Source organism: Gallinula chloropus, assembly GCF_964237585.1.
Source record: "Gallinula chloropus genome assembly, chromosome: 9".
NCBI classification, from domain to species: domain Eukaryota; kingdom Metazoa; phylum Chordata; class Aves; order Gruiformes; family Rallidae; genus Gallinula; species Gallinula chloropus.
Genome location: NC_140094.1, coordinates 482,314 through 509,186, shown reverse-complemented (window position 1 = coordinate 509,186; position 26,873 = coordinate 482,314). Strand labels below are relative to the sequence as shown.

Genomic DNA, 26,873 nt, shown 5'->3' with positions numbered 1-26,873 from the left:
TTATGCTTTTATTTCTTCTCCACCGTATGCTGGGTGGAAGTACGAGTGTGCTGCTGGGTCTGTGGAGCGGTGGAGTGTTGGGTGGTTCGTGCATTATGGCCCCAGGAGGAGGGGAGGCCTGCTTTTCACCTGCTAATTCATTGGTGTGAATTATGTGTATTTAACAGACATCATAGCGATTTCAGTTTGCTACCCTGTGGCATGAAAACAGTTGAAGTACTGTCTAGAGGAAGTTGTCTGTTTATATGCCCTCCATACACAAGGGATGACTTCTCATGTCCTCTGAATTTCGCTCTTGCCATAGTATTAAGTTTTTTAACACATCGTTCACAAGAAGATAAATAATAAGAAACATCTCCTGTGGTTATAGGTGTATTTAATGGAGTAGAAACACAGAAATGTCTTAAATTGGTGGTATTTATGTAATTTCTTCCACCATGAGATTTTGTCTCAATAATCAAAGTTTAATGACTTCTACAAATCAGATATTTTTTGGTGCTGTTCTGTAACTAGAGTAAGGTTTTCAGATTTTTACCCATGTGTCCATGGGAAGGTTGTAGTTGTATTTCTTCTGCTAACTTACATAATGATTTAAGTCATTGTTCTGTACTTCTCTCTTTTTTTTTTTTCCTGAATAGGTAATGTGGCACTGGACAATTTACAGATAAAGGAGAATGCATTAGTAAGTATTATAATATTTTAAAAACTGGTTTTATACATCTAAAGATTAAGTCCCAGGAGAAAATACTACTTACCATAGGCTAATGTGACACAGTATGCTTTCTTTACTGGTTATTGGGAGTAAGTCCATGCTTCTAGTTTTTGTTGTTGGAAGAGAAATGAAAGAAGCTATGGATGAAAAGCATCCTTTTTCAGAAGAGGAAAATAACTTTTGGTAAGTTAATGATTGGGTTTTGGAATAAGTTCCCCACTGTCCTATGCATACACACATATCCAACCTGTTCTAGTACTTGAGCTTGAAATGATAAAATTTTTATTAAAAAAGCTATTGGTGTATTTCTGTTATCATATTGGTTATCCAGTACAATTTAAAGGATTAATCTGCTGTGACTGCACCTGTATAATCATGTATGCTGGATCAATGGGCTGAGGCTCAAGTGTATGAAATTCAACAAAACTTATCACCAGGTCCTGCTCTTGGGTCACAACAAGCCAGCCAAAGCTACAGGCCTGGGGAAGAGTGGCTGGAAACCTGCCCAGCAGAAAAGGACTTGGAAGTGCTGGTCAGCAACGGGGTGAATATGAGCCAACAATTTTCCTGGTGGCCAAGAAGGCCAACAGCATCCTGGCTTGTATCAGAAATAGTGTGTCCAGCAGGACCAGGGCAGTGATCGTTCCCCTGTACTCACCACTGGGGATGATGCACCTTGTGCTGTGTTCAGTTTTGGGCCTCTCGCTACAAGACAGACACTGAGGTGCTGGAGCATGTCCAAGGAAGAGCAACTGTCCTGGTTCTGGCCAGGCCAGAGTGAACTTCCCCAAGCAGACAGCACAGGTGAGCTGAGTTAGCCCAGGCTGTTTCCACACCATCTGACCTCACTCTCCCATAAGAGGGGCTGGTGAGGGAGGGGTACTTCTGGGTGCCTCCAGGGCAGTCTGAGTGCAGAACTCTGTGTTATCTTTGGGTTTGAGTGTAATTTGCCACGGGCTGTTATTGTTCCACTTTCACAGTCAGTAAACTGTCCTTATCCCAACCCCCTGGAGGGTCTCTCTGTTTCTTCTCTGGAAGCGAGTGGCGCGTGGTGCTCAGCTGGGGCTGAACCACCACGGCAACAGAGCTGGTGAAGGGTCCGGAGACCAAGTCTTATGAGTGGCTGAAGAAACTGGGGTTGTTTGGCCTAGAGAAAAAGGCTAAGGGGAGACCTTATTGCATTCTACAACTACCTGAGAGGCGGTTGTAGCGAGGTAGTGGTTAGTCTCCCAGATAACAAGTGATAGGACAAGAGGAAATGGCTTCCAGTTGTGCCAAGGGAGGTTCAGATTGGATATAAGGAAACTTTTCTTCACCAAAATGTTTGTGAAGCATTGGAGTAGGCTGCCCAGGGAAGTGATTGAGTCACCATCCCTGGAGGTATTTAAAAGATGTGTAGATGTGGTGCTTAGGGACATGGCTTAGTGGTGGACTTTGCAGTGTTAATGATTGGCCTTGATAATCTTCAAAGCCTTTTCCAACCAAAATGATTCTATGATCCTAGTCTGTTCTATGATGATACTTCTCTTAAGTCATAGGGTTTATTCCTCTCTTTTATGTCTACAGGGTAGATGTTTGTATGTTTCTGAATTATTTACTACATCTAATGGAGTTGCATAGGCCTATGTATATTTTTTTTCTCAGTTTGGGTTAAATGGATTTTCATGGCTTGACTCCTCTGAATTGTTTGATCTAATTTAAGTTTTCTGAAAGACAGTGTTGTGGGGAGGAAGGGAGAAAAAGTTTATTCTTCTACATCAGTTGATGGGATTGAAAGTTGAATTTATGGCTTTGTGTAAATTGATGCTTATTAAAACTGTCAGACATTAAGATGTGTGCTTTCTGAAAGTAAATATGGTTATTCAAATGCGGTTCCTTTTAAGATAAGAATGGTAGAAGGAAAGAAAACCAAGAATAAGTACCTATGTTCTTGTATGGAAAAAAAGCCTTGGCTGATTTTTATGTTCTTTAATTGAGATAAATACCTGTACTAGTGAGAGAATCTTACTGTTATCTTTAGTGTGCTTCAAACTTAACTGTGGAGAACTGTTACTCTTTGGTGAATTGAAAATGTGTTGGATTTCTGTAGGACTTAATCATTACTTTTTCTTTATTATTCTGAAATTTCTTATTTAACTGTATTATTTTATCAGTTCCTTATAATCTTCTTGTACTTCAAAACTCTTGATACAAATATCATGGTAATCTGGTAGTTGAAGACAGGAAGAAAGCAAGCATTATCTACTTTGTACATATCTCTCCTGCTTATGAAAGGTTGATAACAGATCAAATAAACTTAGAGTCTTTTTCTCTCTTCATCTTGTGATGTATTTCAGTGAAAATTAAAAATTGAGGAGAAAGCTTCCAGTTGAGCTTACTGACCAGATTTTCAACATGCAGCAGCCTGTAGGAAGAAATGTTTGGGAGGTGCTGAGGAGCAATTGTCACCTGGAAGGATTTAATTCAGACAGAAAAGTTTCTAGGAATAGTTATAAGCAGAAAAGAGTTAAAATATTTCATAGCTCTTGATTTTAGTTGTTTCTTTGAGGTGCTGAAGAAGAGAAAACCGTGGAAATACTGTCATGGGTTTAGTCACTTAAAGTTGGTTTATGTTAGGCTCCTAATTGCAGCTCAGAATGATTTTAAAATCTGGAAATCTGGCAGAGATGTTAATTTGGATATTGATTTTGAGTTTTAGAACAGCCCTGTTAAATGTTTTTAAGTTGGTGGAGAAGTGGTGGTTTTCTGGTACGTGGGAAGAGAAAAGTGCTTAATATTAGTCTCATTGGGGATTTTTTTTTTAGAATCTTTGAGATGAAGACTTCAGGTCTTTGAAATGTGATGAAATTGAAAAGAATACTGAAGGGCAAGGCAGTTCTGGAATCTTCATGTTTTAACTTATTTTTCATTCTTACTTTTTATTTAATTTCTCCTACTTCCTCTGTAGTTGATTTCTCTTTTTATATTCTTAATATTCCTGTGATTATACCCCTGATTTTGCTGTACATTATATAGGAGAAAAACTTTGTGAAATTTTAATTGGTGGTAATAATTGTTCACTTGTCTCATCTTTCTCATTTTTATGAGCCTATCTTGTTCTTGAGGTTTGGCAGGCACTTTGCAAAGAACTTGTCAGTATTTGTAGTGAGACTTTTTAGATGTTTATAAATGCTAAGTGCTAGTATCAAAACTGGACACAATACTCCAGGTGGGGAGTATTGTGTCCAGTTCTGGGCTCCCTGGTATAAAAAAGACAGGGATCTCCTTGAGAGAGCCCAGAGAAGGGCTACAAAGATGATTAAGGGCCTGGAGCATCTCCCCTGTGAGGAAAGGCTGAGTGAGCTGGGACTGTTCAGTCTAGAGAAAAGAAGACTAAGGGGGGACCTTATTAATGTTTATCAATATCTTAAGCATGGGATGCAGGGAGAATTGGCCAGCCCCTTTTCAGAGTCTGTGGGGACAGGACAAGGGGCAATGGCTGCAAGTTGGATCACAGGAAGTTCTGCACCAACATGCTGAAGAACTTTTTCACAGTGAGGGTGACAGAGCCCTGGGACAGGCTGCCCAGGGAGGTGGTGGAGTCTCCATCTCTGGAGATATTCAAGACCAGCCTGGATGCTGCCCTGTGCACTATGAGCTGGGGAGCTGCTTTGGCAGGGGGTTTGGACCTGATGAGCTCTCGAGGGCCCTTCCAATCCCTGTGATTCTGTGATTCTATGATCTGGCAAATATAGAAAAAAAAAATAAGGTTATTGTATACAGATAAATTTTACTTTTTAGTAACCTTTGCAGCAAGGCATTATCATACTTGCAGGAGAGAATTGCATGAAATTCAATGGAAATGCTTTGTTTTAAGGCTTTCTACAAGCCTAGTCGTATTTGTGGATTCCTGAGTTCGTGTGAGTATTGCTAAATAACTACATCTCTGCCATACAGAGAACCGTTTGTGTTATGGAACTTCAGTTCTGGGAAAATAGTTTGACCAGAAGTAAAGATAAGCATGTTTATACAGCAAAACTATCTTTAAAATACATGGATCTGTTAATACTTTTTTATTATTTTACAGAGTGAACTGGATATACCTTTTAGAATAAAAGTTGGTCAGATAGGTAAGTGTGTGTTTCAATGTAAGTAAGTCTTGAAATGTAAATTTTAGTTCAGTCCTGTCTCTGAATTTCTTTTATTGGGCTTTCATAAGAGATTTCTGCAGTTCTGGTTGTTGCTGAAACTAGTATAGTAGTTGAGTGTGACTGCCCTGGACAAATTATACAAATGTGTCTGGCAAACCCTGTTTGTGTAAGTTTACAGGCTGGTATGAGAAATATGTCTGAGGGGTTCTTCCCAGATACACTGGCGACCAAGGGACCTGTTTAGTATAGGCAGAATGTGTGTGGCGATTTAAAGGGCAGGTTAGGAATATGAAGAGTTTAAGATTCCTGAAACTGGGAAACGTGCCAAGGGTTTAGGAACTATTAGATATATGTTTGTTTGTTTTGGTTTTTTTTAATACTTTCTCTTCTAGCCAGCATTACTTTTTTATATGAAACTCTTGTTGGAGATGAATGTGTGTTGTATGTCTTCTTCCATTTCCCTTGGAAAATCATGGTCATCCCAGTTGTCATCTCAGGTTTTGATCTGATTCTAACTTAAATCTATGGCTTACATGTTCTCTGCATGTATTTTATTGCTTCAGGGGCTTTAAAGTGTTTAGGCTCATATGATTTCTCCTTCCTTTCTAAGGTGTTTAGGACATTGTGATATAGGTCTAATGTTCTTTGGTGCCTGAGGTGGTGTTTGGACTGAGCATACCATGGGTTTTTGTTTTGATGTAACTCTGCTTTGTTTAGATAAACTCACTCTGAAGATTCCTTGGAAGAATCTCTATGGAGAGGCAGTTGTTGCAACTCTAGAAGGCTTGTATCTTCTGATAGTTCCTGGAACAAGTATGTAAACTCTTTCACCACACATCTAATGGAAGATAAAGATATCAAGGGTAGCATGTAATTGAATATATAATAGCAAGTAGTTTATGTAAGCTCCCATTTTTACATTTTGTTTCCTCAGGGAAGTTTCTAGACAAGTGGTGGCAATTTAGTGGAAGAAGGGTAGGGAAAAAACAGCACTTGTTGCTTTTTAGGGAAATCCTTGATTGTATCCATTCCAAGTTCAAGTCAGTCACCAAGTTTCCTCTGTAGTGTCCTTACCCTGAATCCACTCTCCTGCCATACTTGAGATCTTTTGGCTGGTGCATGATAAAGTTAATTTGCTTCTAACTGGCAACAATCCAAGCTAGCAATTCTTTTGGACTCTTTTTAGGGAGAGGGATCAGACAACTTCATTGGTTTTCTCTGAAGTCAGAACCTCTGGTATATTAAGTAACCTTGTGAGTTTCTAGACCATCAAATATATATGTAGTAGAACTTAAGAACCTGCACTATGTTGCACATAGCACATTTAAGGGTCTGATCTTCCATGGAAGGACTCTTCTGTGAAGTAATGCTGAAATGTTCATGTGATCTTTTTGTGTCTTACTGTATAAAAATAACAATTTCAGAGGCTGGATGCAGCTTTCAGCAATTAAACCCAGTATAGCTTTTATCTTGAACAAGGTGTTTTTCAACTTAATGTTGAATGGGGTGTGCACTGCTTGGTTATACATTTATATAGCTTGAAATTTAGGATTAAATCTGTTCCCGTGTGGTTTACAGGCGTTAAATATGATGCAGAGAAGGAAGAAAAATACTTGCAGGATAATAAACAGAAGGAACTGGCAAGAATTGAGGAAGCCTTGCAGAAAGCGGCAGAAAAAGGTACTGAGTTAATAGTACAGGTCTCCACTGTGCTGTGGAAGAAAATTTCTCTTTTGGGATTGACTTAATTTGTTTTGTTCGAGTGTAATCTTCCTGTAGTTCTTTGAAAAGTGTTTTTCCTCTAAAGCTTGAAAGAAATGTTCCTTGTTTTGGTTACCATTCATTTGTGGAGTCAGCTGCCATTGGAAATGGGAATTTGATATTCTGGTAGGTCTTTTTCACTTGAACACTAACGCTTTCGTTTCAGTTTCTGCTGTCCTTTTATGCTGAACTGTGCCCTGACTGGTTTGAGAAGGGAGCAGGAAATAATTCATGATGCAAGAAAACAACTGGCCATGAACACAGGAAACTTTTCCTAAACTTTTGATCTAGGTTACAAAAAAAAATTTCAACTTTTAAATACAAGTTTAAATAATTGATCATTTCAGTCCAGTTAACATGATTGGTGGTCTTTGGTTTTGTTTGGTTGGGTTTTTATAGCAAAACGTGTCTTTAATGAAATTATGGTATGAATTAGGCTTGTGCAGATAGAAATCAAGCTTAGAACCAGCGACAGGTAACTACACACAGTAGAGGAAAAAGTTATTAGTGAAGTTTTGCCTGAAGTGACACCTGTTTGTTGGGGATAGCACAATGGTTCTTAAGATGCAAGTCATTTGCCTTTGGAGAAATTCCTGAAAATGAAAGGATGCATAAAACACTTGGAAAAAGGTACCTTGGTTGTCACCTCTTCACTTATTTAATTTGCTAGTCATGGGGGACTCTACTGCCATATTCCTGATTTGCTACTTTGAGATGTACATTTGCAGTTTTCCTTTAGCCAGTAACCTGGCAGTCTGCTTACAGCAATGAAAGACACCTTGTTTTGTTTCTTGTCTGTGATATGCCAGAAGCTGTATGAGAGCTAAGACAGCTTCAAGGAATTACATTTGCAGCCATTACTTAATACTGGGACAAAATAATGTTCATACAGATTTAACCTTGGTTGTATAGGACTTGGGCACAGCTGAACAGTAGTGTTTCAGCTATTATTCTTTGCATTATTAGTGGGATGACGGAATAATATATCAAGAAGAATTTAACCTAATAGGCACTGCTTGAGGAATCTCAATTCTGGAACTTGATATAGTTAAGTGTGAGTCTGTGCACTTGCCACAATCTTCTTTTCTGAAAGAAACTTGCTGCCTTCAGCATTTCTAGGGCTTTTGAAAAAATCCTATAAAAATATCTCAGTAGCTCAACTCATGTAAAAGAACTAGAATTAGATTTAGTCATGTTTTGCACTTTTAAACTTTCAGCTATGTGAAGGAAAAGTTAGCGCAACATTGACATCGATTTATTTTTAACTATAGTTACCCTCTGTCATACTGCAGTGTGATCCTTATGGGTCCCCTCCAAACTGAGATATTCTATGATCATATGTCAGAAGTAGCTGTTTGTATTTCTGGTGTTGTACTAGCATGTTGTATCCAGGAGGAGTTGTGTAGTTCTTGCATAAGCAGATCCTTTGCTTTTGCTAGATATGTAAGTCTTGTAGCTCTATAAACTTATAAAATTTGGCTCTTTCTGTGGGCTTTTAAGAACACAGAATAACTGGTGAAAATCCAGGCAATATGATGGTCCATGAATTCTCAGCTGCTTTTACTTTTCTGATGAGTACTCACCTTAATATATTTAGAATCTTCATTCAGTACTTGGTTTTATTTAAGAGCTTGTTAGCACGAACAGTCCTGGCAATATTTCCTTTAGACTTTTTGCTGAAGTATTGAGCAAAATGGTCATGCCACTGTCTGGTTACAGTAGTGTGATGATGTTAATCTCTGCTGACACAACAAGGTGACAAAAGATTGTATTTTAAGCTATGAAAATCTTGTCAGCATCAAAACTCATATATGGAGACCGAAGCGTAAAGTGAAAATTGCATAATTTGCCCATGCAGATCATCTTTAAAACTCAATATTCTGAAGTGACTCTGGTTGTTGGATGCTGTAATGGAAATACTATTGTCAAATGAGTTTTATAAAGCTAACCTTAAATTAGGAGCTGACTTCCTTCTTTTAAACAAAATGATGTTTTTGGTTATTTGCTGCCATGTGGATCAAGGCATTCCTTCACGTGATTCCTTGTTTGGGTTGGAGAGTCTGATTTACAAGGACACAAAGCCTGGTGGGTATGCATGATTCTGTTTTGCACATGCGTGATGGGTATGCAGCTTACATTTTTAAACATGCTCCTCCCCTTCTCCTTCCCCCTCCCCCCAAGCAGTGAAATGTAGGAATGAGAAAACAATACTTCTAAGCATGCACATATGGATGGTTCTAGAAATAAGATTTTAGTGACTGTGGAAACCTACAATGATTAGTCTTGTCTTAATCTACTGGCTGCTCCAGAAGGCAGAGACCAATCAGAAAGATTTCCATCAGCAATGTTGAGCTCAAGAATGTTATAAAATGCTGACAACGTTCTACTATAGTTTTAGACACTATCTTTAGGTGTTTTTTGAAAGCAGAGAATAGTTACCCTTACTTAAAGTGTCTGGGCTTAAAGATACTGGAAGTTCAGGCAGTCTTGAAACTGTGGATGTGCAAAATGAGCCATAGCAGATTGAAGGCATCTAGCATGCTCTTCCCTGGTTCTGTTTACTTGGATTGCTCTCAAGTTAGGCAAGGAAACAGTTTCCAGTGAAATTCAGAGGACCTTCTGGTTTTTTATCTTCTTGAACCAGATTTTCAGAAATTTATGCTGAGTCAAAACAACTTGGTGGGTTTTTATCTGTGTACAGGTTTAGAATAAACTTAAAATCATATGTTTAGTTTCTCTGTAATAATGGATGTGGGTAACTGAGAAAATCACATTGCCTTAGTTTTGTCATACATGAGAGTGAAAGCTTGAGAACTACAAATTTGATAGGAAGTGAAGGAAGCTCTCATTTTGAGAATATAATTTTTAGGGGATTACTTGTACTGTACTTGAACTATAGAAAAGAAAGCATTGTTTCTGTTTGGCATAGTTTCTCCTCTTTTGTTATTGGTCGGGTGATGGCCTTACCTGCAAGCTGAGATCTTGGCAGGCGCTTTTTCCTCCATTGTTTGAACAGGCATGCACATTACATAAAAACAAAGTTATTCCCTGGAGTTATATCCACTTGCTTCCTTCTTGCTTTAGTGGGTTACACCCTTCTCATGGTACAACCTTTTACACTTAAGCACCGGCAGGCCAGTTGCTCAGTGTCAGAAACGTAAGGAAACAGTGTGACTCACCAAACTGGTTTTCTGTAGACATATGGAAAATTCTTGAAATGCTTGTGATAGTGTGGGTTATAAGTCGTGTGTACATAATAGAACCTAATTTCATGTAAAGCTTTGAGAGGGTTGTCATCTTGTATACCTTTTGGGCAGTTACTGGTATCATTCTTTCACACCGCTTTGATGCCACACTGCTGATGGACATGGGAACTGGATTGAAAAGTGCTCTTTGGGTGTCCACATACATCTGAAATATCTTAACTTGGAAGTTTATACCCTGGTATAGTGAAAGCCTGTTGTGGATATAGACTTCCATGGTGTTGATCATTCCAACCCCCCAGCCCTCCACCCCGATGTGTATGTCACTAACTGTTCAGATATGACAATTATGCCTGTGCCTGAGGTCATTAAATAAAAACCAAGCACTTGGATTACAGGAAAGCTTATTCACCAGGGTTTCTAATAAGCACTCATGGCTCTGGTTTTAGCTCTCTTTTGAACATAAGTGATCTGTAATTATGTTATGCAATACACTCCTGGAGAAGTCTGGGTATATGTTTTCTGAGAACCCTGGTGATTATTTGTAATTGATTGAACTCTTGGGGTGTTACATATGGAGTATATGAAAGTTGAATTAAGTGCCTTACGATTGGCAAGACTGCCCATTCAGTAGAAATTTGTGTACTTTATATTTAAGTTTTTACTGGCTGCCTAGTTGACTAGGGCTTTAAACTTCAGTGTCTTGAAAAGGAAAGGGTAAAATGAATTTAGGTATGTGTAAATAATGAAAAATAAGGCTGTGTTCTATGAGAAGTAGCTGGCTGCTTCCTTAACAGATCTGCAATTTTTTAGAAAGCTTTTAATGAGTCATTACTCAGGCATTCTGCTTTAGGACAAGCTAAACTTTCTTCCATCTTTTCTTATGTTTTCTTACCTTTCTGCTTTACTAACCTGAATTTTATCCCTTTCCCAAAATATTGCTTGCGCTGGAAAAGGACGTAAGCGTAAAAAATATAAAAGGCATTTTAAGAGACCCTTTAAAGGTCACGATCACTCAAAAGGTGGGTAAAAGTTCTGGCTTTTAACTCTTAAGACTTTTGGTTTTTCTTTGTTTTCTTTTTAAATTAGCTTTTCTTATAGGCATAGGACCACTGACACCTTTCTTTCTTTTCCCCTCCTGTTTGAAAGAGAGGACAGTGTTTGGAGAGAGTTCTCTTTTGCTATTTACACATTCTCTGGAACCAGTAAGACTGAAGAAAGTCCTTGTTTCTCTCTACCTAGATAGCTGGTGTCTGTTTCTTTAACTTGACCTATCTGTAACATTTCCAACAGAAATGTACATGTTTGCTGGGCTGATGGGTGGCACTTGACTGTGCTGAAATAACTGCCCGTGGAAGAGAGCTATTCTTGTAATTTCTGTAAGAGTCGAGTAACAGCTATGTAAAGTAAATCTGAAACTGTGCTGATACAGTGGTAAACAGTCTTTTTCATTACCTTTTAGATTTTGTTCTAAATAGCATAGTGTTATGACTGATATTTTGGCAGCAATGTACCTGATATTTTTCCCCAGGAGGGTAGTCATTGCCCAGAAGCACCTATCCATGCAGGGCTTCCCTACGAGCATGTGCCTAACAATGTCTTGCCACATCCTATGTGGTGGTGTTATGTATTTGACCTTGGAGGAAGCAGCAACATAGACTTGCAATTGGAATGAAAACTTTGTCAGGACCCTAGATAAGCTTTGAAAGGTATCAATTTTTTTTTTGCTGGTGGTAGCTGCATCTGCTGGAAAAATGTCAGTGCATTGCCTGCTTGCACTTTAAGGCTGTGAAGCTGCAATAAACATTTCTTCCCCTTTCTTGATTTCCTTTATCAATATTGTATTGAATTCTGTTAATAGGGAGTGGGAGTTGTGAAGATATGTTTAGTAGGAGGAAATTAGTTTCATGTAAAAGTGGTATAATGTTGTTAATTCTTTTGAGTCTTATGTTTAATAGTGAAGTCTTTCAATTTTTAAAGGGATCTGTTGAAACCCCTTTGGAGCTTAGAAAAAAAAAATCCTAATTTTAATAGCAAGATGTACAATGATATACATCTGTGGTATTCAGCATGCATTGCATATTAAAGTAAACTGAGATGTCAAACTTGGAGTGCAGCCCTAAACTAAGTCAAACCAGTAGACCTGCTTTCTCTGTACTTGAATAACCACATCTGTTTCTTCAGCTTGAGCCATCTGTAGTATTACCAGTAAAAAAGTTCAAGGTTGATTAGTGGTATCTACAGGGATGGCTGCTTTGTAGGATGGATACTGAAGTAGAGAAGGTAGCCTGTGAAGACAGCTAGAGCAGAAGTAGCTCAGCTGTCTGTGTTTTAGGTAAAATGTTAAAGCGCTCAGCCTGGGAGAATTTTGTTAGCGTCATGTCATTAAATGATGAGTGATCTTTAAATCCTGCTCACCCACCTTGGCAAGTGTACATTTCTCTTGGCTGGAATGCTAAAGTTGTGTGGGTATGCAGCTTCAGCTACCCTGTCTTGTTCAACATATTGTCAGCTATTGCTACTTGGCACAGCAAAGTCTGATAGGAACCCAGCTTAAATGCTCACAGTCTAAGTCCCGTATGGAAGAAATGGAATATTTCAGAGTAACAGTTCATTTTGACTTATGGTATACTGGGTTTTAACTTACTCTGACAGTATTGTGTGAAAGGTTAATGGACTGGTCTCTTGCTGTGCAAGTATCATCTTCACTTGGTCATTTCAGTGCATTCTGTGCTAAATTGCACACCTATTTGCTTGTTGAAAACCTTAGTTAATGGCTGTGGAATACTTAAGGGAGCACTTTTTTCTTTGGAAGGAAATTGCTGCAAGCAAAACTGTTCTGACAAACTTAGACAGAAATTGTGGCTTTGTGGCACACACAGAGCTAACATCACATCTTCAGAATAGGGATGCACAGAAAAGGAAAACACAAATATGTAATCTAAAGGGCCTAAAATGTCAGTGTGAAGTGTTAACATCAGAGTAAATATTAAATTTATATTAGTGTAACTGTTGGTGTGGTTGAAGTCAAGATGCAAGTACAACACTGAATGCTTTTTTTTTTTTAAATTTAGACAAACCAAAAGAGGAGAAGAAAGATACTTTCTTAGAGAAGCTTGCAACTCAAATTATAAAAAATGTGCAAGTCAAAATCACGGGCATTCACATTAAGTACGAAGACGATGTAAGTGTCAGTAATGTATTCCTTTAATTTTAAATGGGACTCCAGGGCAGTTGTTATTGCCTACTGCATAGAGAGAAATTGTTATCTGCTACCTTGAGAAAGTGGCTGTGGATTCTTCTGCACCTCTTCAAATAAAGTATCCCAACTATAACTCGAAAGGCAGAAATATTTTGGAAATGTGCAATGCTACTCTCCCTTTTGCCTCCTCCAGTGGTGCCTTGCTCACTAAATGTGGATGGTGGCTGTTCATTCTATGTTAGTTTGTGCAGCTGTGTCCTGGGTAAAGTCCAGGATGGTGGGAACTGGTGGGGTTACAGATGACTGGAAGGCAAATAGTTGAGAACTCTTAATTGATAAATGTGCATGATTATATGAACCAAACTGGTGTTACTCCAGCCTGCTGCTATTTTTTTCTTTAGGATAAATGATAAAACAGTTTGTGACGACATAATCAAATGTAAAAGAAAAGCATTGCATACAGAGTATTTCTCAAACCTCTCTGAGGAGTATTTTCAGAGACACTAAATTTATAGGGGTGAGGGGAATGGAAAGTATAAAATGATAGAGCTGACTGAGGTGTGGTGTTCTGTAGTTCTTTGTTCTTTCCTCTGGAAGGTTTTAGAAGCCAGTATGAGATTTTCAGCTTGAATTGATATCCTAAATCTTTACAGTCATACTAGTTTTGGCCCAGTGTAGGGAGGTTCCAAGAATGCTTCAAATAGTATTATTAAGCAAAGGAAGATCCTCAAAACAGCTCAAGATTTCAATCAACTTGAAATGATAATCTCTGTCTGCAGCAAGAGAAATAAGTACCTGTTATGTTTTTCTCTTTTTGTAGATTACAGATCCACAGTGTTCAATTTCCTTGGGAGTGACATTGGGCGAGCTTAGCTTACTGGTAATGTGTGTGCATGCATGTTTTTCTGTTTTCATTCCATTTGTCTTTGGAGTAGCAGAAAGGGAAAGTAGGACTGTGGTGGTTTAGCCCTGGCTGGAGGCCAGATGTCCACCAAAGTCAGTCTGTTACTCCCCTTAGTTGGACAGGGGAGAAAATATATATATTAAGAGGCTCAGAAGTCAAAATAAGGACAGGGAGAGATCAATGATGTGGGCAAAACAGACTCAACACAAAGTGGAGAAGAGAGAAACTACCTACTTCATTACACTACTCTACAACTACAAAGAACAGTGAAGAAAAACCGGATTTGGGAGCGTGACCAGATCTTAAAACAAACGTAACCAGATCTTAAACCACTTTCCCCACACCACTCCCTTCTTAGCAGACTTTAGTCAGGATTTTGCTCCCTTCTTCCCCCCTGTTCGCAGCACGGGGGGGCAGGGACTGGGGAAGATGGGGTTCTCAGTAGCACCTTCCCCCACCCCTCCATTCTAAGCAGACTTCCCTTTAGCCATGATCTTGCTCCCTTCTTCCCCCTGCTCGCAGTACAGGGGGGCAGGGACTGGGAAAAAATGGGGTTCCCGGTCACTTCTTCATGAGCTGTTTTCCTTTTCCAGATCTTAAAACACCTCTAACCTCCCTCCCTGCTCCCTTCTTAGCAGACTTCACCCTAGTCATGATTTCTCTCCCTTCTTCCCCCAATCGCAGCACAGGGGGGCAGGGACTGGGAGATGGGGGCTTCGGTCAGTCCCTTGCAAGTTGGTTTCCTTCTCGGTCGGGAGTGGGGGGGCATTCATTCCACACCCTCCCCCTGCTGCACCGTAGGGTCTCACCCACAGGAGACAGTCCTCCACGAACTTTTCCAACATGAATCCTTTCCCCAGGGCTTTATCTGTTCACCAGCTGCCCTGGTGTGGGTCACTGCTATGGGTGCAGTCATATATCACAATGTCTTCCAGTCCTCTGTGGGGTCACCAGCCTCCCCCAGCAAACCTGTTCTGGTGCAAATCTCTCTCTCACTCATCTCTGTTCCTCTGTTTCTCCCCATGGCTGCAAGTGCTGGCAGGGGCTTGTTCCAATGTAGGGTCACAGCGTCTCCTCTGTGTCTCCACCTGCTCCATCCAGCATGGAGCCCCTCCACAGGCTGCAGGTGGGGTGGGTTTCTCCAGGGGCTGCAGGGGCATCTTTCTCTCCGGCACCTGGGCTGCCTCCTCCCCGTCCCTGTCCCAGCCTTGGTGTCTGCACAGCTCGTTCCATCTTCTCGCTCCTTCTCCAGTAGCAAAATGCAGCTGCTGCCAGGCTGGTTTCTCCTCTGTGTGATTCTCAGAGGCGCTCGACCATCTCTCAGGGCTGCGACTTTGGCCTTGAATCGCTCGTTGTTTATAGTTTAGGCTGGCAGAAAACTCTAACTGCTGCTTAAACAAACATCTCAGCAGCACAGCCTCACCGAACTGCAACAATGGCTTAAGATGATACACTGAAACTATGCATACAGCTGGAGAGGCAGACCATCTTTTATTTATACAAATAGTGCTTGAAGTTTGTGCAAGGAAATGGGGAGACTGTTGAGGAATATCACACTACCTGATAATAGCAATTTTTTTCTTACAAGTCAGTTAACCTTAAAGCAGTGTATGTTTACTTTAAGGCAGGTTATTTCCAGGCTTAAGAAATAAATTAGGGCAAATGTTACATCATAATGATGAAGAATTCAGTGTTTTGCTGTGCCTTTTGAATAATGGGTGGAGAAAATTTCAGCTGACCCTTGTTTTCCATAGATGGTAGGGATTTTCTGGTAGGAGGAGGACTTGAAATCCAAATAAACTGACAAATTTTATGTTGGACTTTGACTTGTGTGTAGGCAGCCTAGAGAAACGAGCCTCAGTAATCAGATAGCACCGAAATTATGCATCCTGTGCTTGAAAGTATAGGATAAAACTGCAAAGGTGTCAAGATGCATGGAATGACTTGTATTACTTTCAACTTTTAGACAACAAATGAGAGCTGGACTCCTTGTATTCTGAATGAAGCTGCAAAAATTATATACAAGGTAATGTGTAGTTTGTATGGCTTGTGTTTTTTTTCCTACACAAGTGCAAAGAGCAACTGATCTAGAGAGAAATAATCTGGGGCTCTCAAAAATTGGATGGCTTGCTTTGTGAATTTTCCTTTTTTCCTTGATTTTGGTGTGTGTTTAAACAGAATTAGAGCACAAATAACAGACTTTATATGAGGCATAACTTTCACTTCTGTGGTTTAAATTATTTCCCTTAAATGTAAACAGTGATTCCCTCGTTAAATGTATTACACAGCAAATCTGCATGGTAACTGTGATAGCAAATAAGTCATTAAATTGCCATTTCCTACTCTAGTTTGTATGCCTGGAGTAATTGGGATTCTGGTAACTAAGCAGTGTCTCTGTTCTCCCTGTCCCCTAACCCCATGCTAGAAGTAACATGCAAAGATCTAAGAAATTGTAGGAACAATATAGGAAAGGTTGAGTAGTCCTGGTTTCTGTATTAGGCCAACTGTTGTGTTTGTGGACCCTTGCCCAGATTTAGATTTAACATGTGCACGAACTTGCATGAAGGACTTGCTTTTTAGCAATTAAATTTTCACTTCATAACCAGTACTATAAGATGAAGTAGATCTCAGTGTTAATGGTGGATTTGCTGTCTAGTCTTCTTTTCTGTTTTCACAAATGGAAAGCTAAGCTCACAAGTGAGTTGAATATTCAATATGGAATCTGTTGAATGTGGGTTTTTTTTCTTTTCCTGTGCAGCTGTTGTGCCTGGACAGCCTCAGTGCTTATTGGAACATCCACAGCAAAATGTATTATCATGGCTCCCGGGAACAAATACTGGTAAATTTGGAAGAAAGTGCATTAAACACTTCTATGTTTAGACCTGTTTAAAACTGCACCATAGTAGTTTCCACCCCACTTCTTGCACTCGTGGTCAACCATGTTCTGATACCAGGGTCATATGTTAATCCATTGCACCATTGATAGGTAATATTTTTTGTGAACTTCATATGTTATTAATTCATATGTTATTAATTCCTATAGGCTTTAGCAGTGGTCAGAAACTGTGTCTGTAAAGTAACGTTCTGTTGGCATATGCTGTTTACCCAGTACTGTTTACTAAATATTGGAGCTATGTGAGCTGTTACATAGCTACTGTTCTGAGAAAGGCAAAGGTGAGATATCAAATGAGCTTAGAATTAATGGAAACTGAGATTCTTAGACTTTTACCAGAACAAGAACTTACATCACATTATCTGATTATGTGAACTGCATGGCTGAAATTAACCAATTGAGTGAAGCAAGAAAGAAGAATGAGATGTTAAAACAAAAAGTTTCTTTATTTGCTTTTTAATAAACTGAAACTTAGGTAGGTAGGTCTGCACTGTCAGACATAAACAAAAAATACTTCATTTGTGCTTTGAGTGTCTGTGATGTAGGTGAATAGTGGAACACTGTGTTTTGCGATATTTTAAGTGTGTGAAGTGCTTGTTTTGTTCTCATTTCAATGCTATGTTGTCCTCCAAGTCTTATGTTCCCAGAAGAGGAACTTTGACAGTGTGTGTAGGGCAGTTATATAGACATAAATTGTGGTTGAGGGCACACATCCTCTTTCTGTACAATAGCTCAGGACTTCTGAGTTGCAAAATGACTGTTACTGTTAAGAAGTTTATTTCAGGTGTCTGCTTCATTTGTGTGGTTAAAAGAGCTCTTTTTTAGGTCATGAGAAACAGTTACTGCAGTGAGCATTTGGGTAGTACATTGCCAACTATGTTAGGTTCTGAAAGTAAACTTTAGAAAGGATTGGGAAAACAGTGCTTTTCAAGGAGACTTCTAATTGTAGCGGATGCAGCTGGAAGTGAAGATGCTGGTCTGGTTTTGTTGACCTTAAGTTTTATGTATGAGGAAGTACCACTTCATTTTGCCCTCTGACTGTAAAATGGAGTTGCCTGTTTCCAAAGCCTGGTGCATGTCCTGCATGTTAACTTTTCTTTGAGTGCTGTGACAAAGCAATTCCAGTGTAGCAAATAGCATCCAATATTCTCACTGCCTGCTAACCTAAAGCATCTCACCTCTTGCAGCTTTCCCAGTTCTGGAAGTCCGGAGTAATTTTGACACCGTGTACTAGTATCACTTTGCACACTGGCCTCATCTCCATTATTTGGGTTTTTTGCTTCCTTTGGATGCTTGATGACTGCATTTGGTTTAAATTTCATTTGTGATTACTTGTCTTTGTGCCCTTGTGCCTAAAAGGGGAAGAGAGGGAGAGTGGGAATAAGGTCAGAATACATCTGAGATGATTTGAAGGGAGTTCTTAATGGGTATAAAATTAATTGTATAAATCCTAGTTGTCTCTGCTTCAGAATTTTAAAACCAATACAGGAACTGAACAAGTAATAAATAAGATGCCTTGTGTCATAACATTATCTGTGTTAAACATCTGAATACCTGTACATAGATTTTAGAGTAGCTTGTTTCCTAGAAAGTTACATCTTCCATCCAGACAGGCTGTTTCGGTCTTCATTTTTAGCAGCATTAGCAGGAAACCACATTTATCAGAGTATCTAATTGGTCTGCGTTGTAGTTAAAGTAAGATGTCATCTCTAGCAATCTGTTACCTCCATTCAACAGTCTTTGTATTTAAATAATATAAGTATATGGCTGGATGTGAGATTAGCTGTTTTATACTTAATCTCATTGAAATAAAGATCTTACTAATATAGATCAGCATAAAGGAAATAGGTTGAAATGCAAATATTTTTAATGAGAAAGTGTACCTTTAGAAAATTAAAGCTAACTTTAAAATAAGGAACTGTGGAAAGCATTAGGTTGAAGAAATTTGTATTAACAAAATAATTTCCTTCGGAAAATATCTGTTAATATGTGTAGTTTTTATAAAATAGAACGGGAACAAGCACTTCATCTGTCTTTATGTAGTAGTTAATATGTATATGTAACTAAAACCAGGCCTCCTGCTTTCACTGTGCCATTGTAATTCTGAAACTAGATAAAATGCTTGGGAATGAATATAGCATTCTCGATTTAACTGCTCAAGAACTACAGTGCAAGACAGAGTTCATTTTTGATTTAAGACTTGGTTTTTAGCATGATATATTTTAGGCCTCTTGGCCTCTGCTATTATTTTTGTGACATTGTTCTGTTTGTAATTCCTCTTGTGCAAGCTAAATACCAGGAGGCTCAAGTGGCTTCCTTATGTGCTAAAAATGAGGAAGGGTAGAATGGGAATAGATATTTCTGACACCTTCAAGATGTTTAAAAACAAATACTTGAGCTACAATGCTATGTGTTTGAGTGTACACAAGCTACATGATTCTAAATTAACACATGTAGTTTTTCTTGCAAGATTCAGACAGAAGTTGAATAAAAACTGTACTAACAGAACACTTGATAAAGGAAACTTTGAATTCTTTTTAATCTGGTCTATTTAAACCCTTCACTTTTGAGTGCTTGTGCTATATTCCATTACGGGAAGGAGGCCCTTACAAAATACAGGTGAACTTAAGTTGGTCTACTTTAAAGCTCAGAGAATTGTGAACAAGGAATGTTCTTTAGCAATTGCTAAACAGTTTCATATTTCCTTTACAGGATCAGCTGAAAAGAGGAATTCCATGTAGTGGTAACCAGCCTGAAGACTACCAGTACAGTAAGCAAACCAGGAATGAGTGAATATAAGATGTTCTGAGTATGTTGGTATACAACAGCCTGACCTGATTGTGAAGGCATATTCACAGTAACTTTATTTTACAAAAGCCTAAATATACTCAAATACATGAAAGCCTGTATCCTTCTTGACTGCTGCTGGGAGCTGTCAATGTTTGGTGGGAATTGTATCCCTATTCTGTGCTTCTTGAGCATATATGTTACCAGTACATTGTAGTTGGTATATCAGGCAGTGGGCATAAGTTCTTTTAAGATTGCTTCTCATACTTTGTATTAGTTAATCTCAACTTCTTAAAATTAATGTCAATTTTATAAAATGGAATTTTGAAAATATTTCAGTTTTTAGGCCAGTATCAGCCTCTGCAAGACTGTACATCAACCCCTACGCAGAAGTAGAACTAAAAACTCCTAAGATTGATTGTAATGTAGAAGTACAGAGAATTGCCATTGAATTCACCAAGCCCCAGGTAAGTTGGCTTGGTATCCATTATCACCTATTTCTGAGTTTGTGATGAACTGTAGGATGTGTCTGTTGGAAGACATTCTTTGGGAATTTTCTGTTCATATGCAAGTGGACTGTCTAATCTGGGAAAACTGTAGGACCATGTTGCCTTTGTGTAATAGTCACTTCCTTGTGCTAGATCCCAACATCTTGTTATCTGTAGACCCTCTGGTCTCCAGTCAACCTTTCCAGTAGCATTCCTTTCACATAGAGAATGTGTAGCCTTACTTTCTGAAACTGTTAAGCCAACATGATAATGGCAGAGACGCCAAGATACAAGCTAGGGTGGGAATACTAGCATTGGATATCATTTAGATAGTTCCTCAGCAATGTTAGTGGTTTCATCTATTTAGTAATTCACATTTAGCTTGCTAGATAGCTTTTTAGCTCTTATTGGTGTCCAGAGTGTAATCTGAGTTAGGAACAGTACTGGTAAGGTGAACTGATGCAAAGCCAGTTCTAAAAATGGGAAAGCTGTGTATTAACAAATGAAGAGAAGATGTGAGAGAACCCGAGCAGGCAAACAGAAATGCACGTTGCTTTTGTTCTTTAAGAAAACCAGAAGTTTAGCCAATGGTGTCCTTTCAGACAGTGGGTGTAGTTGGTCCACTTTTACATTCTAATGACAAGGAATAGGCTGAACTTTCTGTAGAGCTTGGGGAATACCAAAGGCCATGGTGTGGCACTGTGTCCAATGTTCTGAACCTTGGCTAAAAAGTGGGGTTTTCTGTGTTTAGTACCTCAGCATGATTGACCTTCTGGAGTCCATAGACTACATGGTTCGCAACGCACCGTACAGAAGATTTAGGCCAGATGTATCTCTCCATAAAAATGCCAGACTATGGTAAGCTCTGTATGTTTGTGCATTCTCTGGGAGATACTGGAGTCTGCTCCAGTCTCTGTGTTATCCTTTGTGGTTAAAAATAGCTTTAAAACTAGATCGTGTATGTCGTTATGACTTCAGAGTTTTGCTTAGCCAAATAGAAAAGGCTTCCAGAAGAGAACACATCAAAGAACAAAGTGATGGGAATCTAGTTTGCAAAGCTAACCCTAGTCCCCAAAATGTCTGAACAGAATGCCAGTGTACACTCTAGAGATTAGAGTACAATTTTAGACAGACTGAATGGGAAAAAAAAAAAGGCAGATGTCTTATAAGGGAAACATGTATGTCAACCAGAGTTGTTAAAGTTTAGAGCTGATACATTTTTGTGGCTTTTTTCTCAGTGCTAACTGTTGGTGTACTTAGTGCTGGTAAAGTCCAATTTTTCAAACATGTAGAAGTCAATAGAGGATGCAGATTTATAGATCTTTGAGTGTTAAATATAAGCCCTCAGTCCATTTTTCAGAAGTGCTTGTAGAAATGTTAATGGTTTCAACATCAGAGTTCTTCAAATGACAAGTGGTAAAGAAAGTGTTTGCATATCAATAAACCACCTCTGCAACTCTTAAATTGTAATGTACAAATGAAATGGGAAGTTACTCATTAGTGTGGAATTATTATAGGTGGAAATACGCAGGTAACAGTGTTCTTGAAGTTCACATCAGAAGGCATACTCAAATGTGGTCATGGAGTAACATAAAAAAGCATAGGCAGCTTCTGAAGACTTACAAAAATACATACAAGAACAAGCTGACACAGAGTAAACTGTCAGAAGAAACACAGAGGCAAATTCAGGTATGAGCATTTTCTCACTGGAGAAGGTATGTTTTGGTCCCTTTTAAGAAATTCCTTAAGACAGTGACAAGGGTGGTGGTTGTAGAAGAGCACAAGAATTCTGTGGAAGCATCATTTTAATCTAATAAATTTAATAAGCCCTTTTTATTGCGGATTAATGAACTTGAGTGCATTTAATGAGTGCAAGATGAATCTACTAAAACCAATAATGAAGTGAATTAACCTAACGTCAGGTTTCATCATCTTGTGAACTTCTTTGCTGGGGGGGAGCTGTGTGGGTATAAAAAAGATACAGCAGGTCTGGAAGACATTGAAGTGCAAGTATGAAGGAGTTTGTAGAGAATTTGTAGTGGTGACCCTTTCCTAAATGTGTTTGAGGCAAGTGATTTCATTGTACATTTTTACAGGACCTAGAAAGAAAGCTTGATGTCTTCAATATCATCTTAGCAAGACAACAAGCACAAGTTGAGGTAAGAAATAGTTTTTGTTCAGTAATAATGTAACACCTCAAATAAGGCATTCTTGTCATTACAGTATCTTGAAAAACATTTGTGCTAATGAGTGTGATAGGGTAGGGAGGTGGCAAGGCAAGTTGTCCATCCTTCCAGGACCAAGAATAAACCGATTTCCAAACAGGAAACCAGTTCCAAAGATCTACCATTGTCTGTGCACAGTGTTAACTGCTGGCCACTTGGTACCATTCAGGTAATTGTCTAAGGATGCTGATATAAAGATTCTTTGACTTCTGTTATTTTAAGACTGGTTCTGCAGCTGTTCAAGATTAAGCACATACAGCTGTTGTCATCCTAACTACGCCTTTAGATACCCTCTCTTTAGGAGATAGCCAATCTAGTCAGAAGACAACTCTGAGAGAATTGTTAGAAGGTAGATGAAATCTCTAGTCGCATTTTTATTTTGGAAATAATTTGTTGTGACACCACAAGGACTTGCATGTTATAATGCTATGGATAGTGTTGTTGTGTCTGCAGTTAATATTAAAACCACCAAGCACACTGAGGGCCAGCTGAGAGCAGTTGTCTTGAGAAGCATGGTAATCATAGGTATTTACCTAACATGAAAGTTGGTCTCTAGTTAGTTGCATCATGCCATTACTGTTCACACCAATATGGCCTTAATGTTTGTCTATACACCCAGATTATATGTAAAATGAAAAATAGTAGTAGTTTTTCTTAATTTTGACATTTGTGACCAGATCTTGATTTTTAAAATGCAAAGTGAAAACCTGAGTACAAATAAAAAGTTTTAAATATGTGTAATAGTACAGGATTAGCCTTCAGGTTGTTGTTACCAGATTTAAAGGAAGTAATTGCTGCTTGTGTCCTCTTAAATTCTGCCTTTCCTTGAGGCTCATGTGTTTTTATAGTGTAAATCCTAGTGAAATGTGCAGGAGAAAGGCCCTCCAAAATAAAAGCAGCACATACTTATTTTCACACAAGTGTGTGCACACACACATGCTCCTCACCCAATGCTCATTTTGCTTATGCCTGGTGGGTCAAAGCACTCTTAATCCCTCGTGGGGTGGTGTTGCTGTCTGTCAGTTAAATGTCAGTTCAACAGTATACATATATCCATTATTTACAGAAAAAGAAAAGATATAGTAAGTCTATTAATTACATTTTTTCATATCTGGTTCTTAGACAATAAGATCAGGACAAAAGCTACTGAAGAAGAAAACCACTGAAGGAGAGAAAAGAAGTGGAGGATGGTTTAGTGGATTCTGGGGCAAAAGAGAAACCAGGAAAAAGGAAGATGAAGAATCACCTGTTCCTGAAAGTAAGTGTGCACTGCAATGCACTAACTTTTCCCATGAAGAACAAAGTTATAGGATGTTTTGTGTACTATTGTGTGGAAGGAGAGACTGTGGCATAAAGAGTGCAATGTAGTATTGATCTGTTTTACAGTATTGCTTACTGTTAATGGATATTGAGCTGACAAATAAGGCATACTTCTGAAATGACTGTGAGCATTTCAGAACCTTGGTAAGGAAGAGGGTATTGTGCTTATAGCTGTAGCTTAATAGGCAGTGATCAGAAAATTGTATTGTGGTGACTTATTGTCTGGCACAGAGATTTGTTCTAACAGTACTCCTCAAAGCTGTTTTAATCATTGGGCATTATGGGTACTCTTGCAATATGAATTTTATTGATTTCTGTGCTACTTAAGTAATACCATGTATGAAGATTGCTTCTGTGTAAATTATTTTACAGTATGGAACATAGTGCAATATGGAGAATTCCAGAAATGTGTCAGCAGAACTTAGAAACAGTAAAAAAAAAAAAGGGAGGAAGACTGCTTACTGTTATTAATTAAAGTGCAAGCTTTTGTGGGATTTTGCTTTTTAGCCATTGATGAATTAATGACACCAGAAGAGAAAGCTAAGCTTTTTACTGCTATTGGATATAGTGACAGCTCCCATCATCTTTCCTTACCAAAGCAGGTAAGCAGTTTCTTATGGGGATGATTATAAAAACTCCCAAACCTAAACAAGGATAAAACCCTTTCTCATCCATCTTAACATTAAGATAAGCAGTTAAATCTATGTTGACTGTACAAGTTAAAAAGAAAATACAGAAAAAACCTTGACTGGCTAATGGCTTCTTTGCTAGTGGTCTGCCCTGTGCACAACCCTAGTCTGGAGTGATTTAGATGTAATAGGAACTGGATGATAGATACCTATTTGCAAATTGGAAGAGAACAAAAAGAGCTAGTTGTTGTACTGAAAACTAAATTAGGCTGTATGGTTTGTTTTTTTAAATTTTAAGTTGGCTTAATTCTGTCATTTGAATAGTTACTGTTTATACAAAGGTGAACATCAGCATGCTACCGTGTCCTGTCTGACCCAATGTTTATAGTTTATGGTTTTGTTTGAAGGATCATGGTATGTTTCTATTAAAATGTTTCTCCTAATCCTAACAGTTACTATTAGAACATGGCAGTTGGGGTACCTTTCCTACTCCACAAAGGAAAGAATAAAACTTAAAAAAAAAAAAAACCAAAACATTTTTGTAATATTTTTTGGCTTGCTGAGCAAAGGAATAAATGATAACCTGTAAAGATTATAGTATTCTTGAGAGGGCTTATAGAAAGAAAGCAAGAAAGTAGACAGCTAAGAAAATGTGAAATAGTAAGGTTTTTCTCAGTATACTTATTTCTGTGAGCACTACTATTGTTTTCAGTGTTAATGTGACTGGTGGTTCAGCTGAAGTTGCTCACTGCTTACAGAGGAACTTTTTACATTAAGACTGTTTCCTTCATGGAGGCTGTTGTCTCTCTCAGAAAGCCTCTCCACTCTCCAACCTAACACTCCAACTTTGCAATGCTGTAGATTTTTGTTAGAATTACGATAGGCTTGCATGTGCCTCACACAGTGAAGTTCAGGATTGGGTAGCAAAATGGAGGCCTGAGTGCTGTTGTATGAACGTGTGTTCTGTTAAATCGATAAGAGCAAAGTAGCAGCAAGTGTCTCTTACCAACGAAGAAGGGAGAAAATGCAAACAGTGCCCACTGCTGGTGCTCTCCCTTCCTCTTTTTGTTTCATTCTTTCTTTGCTTGCCTGTGTAGAAAAACTTTCGTTTCTGATTTTGCCAAAGTGGATGTAAAGGTACTTTCATTTCTCTTAGAGCCCTGAAGAAAGGCTTCAGACTCAGATAGGTATTATTTGGTTGTTCCTAAGTTGCTGATTGACACAACCTTAAAACAGTATATGTGTCAGGAAGTCAGAACCCTTTCTTGATGAGGTTGAGATGACAGTCAGTGGCAAGAACAACAAAGGCATATATGCAACATCACCTAAAATGTAACTATTTGATGGGATTATGATGATTGTTTTTGTTGATTGTGCTAGCTCTACTTAGTGTAGTTTAGCTGCACTTGCTTTTATGTTTAAAAAAAAAAGAAGCTTCCCTGAATCCTGAAGAGATACAAACTGTACCTGCTGTACATTTCTTGGAATACCCTGTTTTATGATAAGGAAATGGCTGATAAAGGTTGAAAGAAATAAATACTTCACTTCCTATATAAGGATATGTATCTTTTCTTACTCAACTGGAATAGCTTTAAACACTGCATTTCAGTAGATTTGTTGAAGTTAGGAGTACGGAAAAATTTTTCATATCAAGATGACTAATTGCAATTTTCTCTGTCCTTTTCACTAGTATGTTGCCCATGTCGTGACTTTGAAGCTGTTAAGCACTTCTCTTACAATTAAGGAAGACAGGAATGTGGCAGAAACTCTTAAAGTACAGATAATTGATCTGAGTACCAAAATATCACAGCGCCCGGGAGCACAAGCCATTAAGTAATTGGATTGGTATTTTCTTTTTGTAGAGACGTCATCTCTCCTCCCTTTTCACCCCTTCCCCCCATCTTTTCTTATATAGTGCATTACCTTGTTTATTGACTTTTAAATTTGTGGGTTCTGCATTTGCACTCTACTGAAAAGTTACAGTCACATGATAAGTGAATAATGTAGCATAGAATGAAGAAAGGAATACTGTTCCTTAGGCTTCATAAACAATACTAATAAGCATGAGCTGGAAGCTCACCTTGCTGATAGCAGAAAGTAAAAAAACCCAAAATCACCATTGTGTTGCTTTGAAAAACTTGTCTCCTGTTTACTAATGCAGTTTATTAATGTAACAATTTCTTAACCATGTGGCATATTAGTCCTGTGAAGGTAGTCATCTTTGGCTTTATTGTTATTTTCTTGCTTAACTTTCCTAGATGGAATTATGTTCTGTGTTCTAATGAAATATACTTAACTATTCATCATCTTTAGGGTTGAAGCAAAGCTTGAAAACTGGTATGTTACAGGCCTGAGACAAGAAAACATTGTACCATCTCTTGTGGCTTCCATAGGGGATAGCAAATCTTCCCTCCTTAAGATAGAGTTTAATGTTAACCCAGAGGATAGTACTGCTGACCAGAGTCTTAGTATTGAATCACAGCCTGTGGAAATAAAATATGATGCCGTGAGTAGTAACCAAAGCTCTTCTCTCTCTTTCTGATTTCACTTTTTTTTTTTTAAGTTGAGTGACTTCTCTGTATATTAATAATTCTTGTCTATCTGTTTTGTTTGTTGTTT

The 26,873-nt window shown here is 38.5% G+C and overlaps 1 protein-coding gene across 1 annotated transcript in view; it reads left to right on the top strand.

The window, feature by feature from the left end:
• The window catches only part of VPS13C (vacuolar protein sorting 13 homolog C), a gene marked incomplete at its 3' end in the record, with an annotated part of 84,603 nt that overhangs the window by 895 nt on the left and 56,835 nt on the right, over nucleotides 1–26,873 (top strand). Inside the window, exons 2-20 of the mRNA XM_084267973.1 lie at nucleotides 639–682; nucleotides 4,779–4,821; nucleotides 5,560–5,655; nucleotides 6,421–6,522; nucleotides 8,626–8,688; nucleotides 10,763–10,828; nucleotides 12,881–12,990; nucleotides 13,829–13,888; nucleotides 15,879–15,938; nucleotides 16,671–16,751; nucleotides 19,518–19,575; nucleotides 19,932–20,059; nucleotides 20,832–20,938; nucleotides 21,598–21,769; nucleotides 22,177–22,239; nucleotides 23,428–23,563; nucleotides 24,133–24,227; nucleotides 25,945–26,087; nucleotides 26,568–26,760. Of these exons, the coding sequence (XP_084124099.1) occupies nucleotides 639–682; nucleotides 4,779–4,821; nucleotides 5,560–5,655; nucleotides 6,421–6,522; nucleotides 8,626–8,688; nucleotides 10,763–10,828; nucleotides 12,881–12,990; nucleotides 13,829–13,888; nucleotides 15,879–15,938; nucleotides 16,671–16,751; nucleotides 19,518–19,575; nucleotides 19,932–20,059; nucleotides 20,832–20,938; nucleotides 21,598–21,769; nucleotides 22,177–22,239; nucleotides 23,428–23,563; nucleotides 24,133–24,227; nucleotides 25,945–26,087; nucleotides 26,568–26,760 (1,820 nt within the window). The remainder of the gene's footprint in view (nucleotides 1–638; nucleotides 683–4,778; nucleotides 4,822–5,559; nucleotides 5,656–6,420; nucleotides 6,523–8,625; nucleotides 8,689–10,762; nucleotides 10,829–12,880; nucleotides 12,991–13,828; nucleotides 13,889–15,878; nucleotides 15,939–16,670; nucleotides 16,752–19,517; nucleotides 19,576–19,931; nucleotides 20,060–20,831; nucleotides 20,939–21,597; nucleotides 21,770–22,176; nucleotides 22,240–23,427; nucleotides 23,564–24,132; nucleotides 24,228–25,944; nucleotides 26,088–26,567; nucleotides 26,761–26,873) is intronic.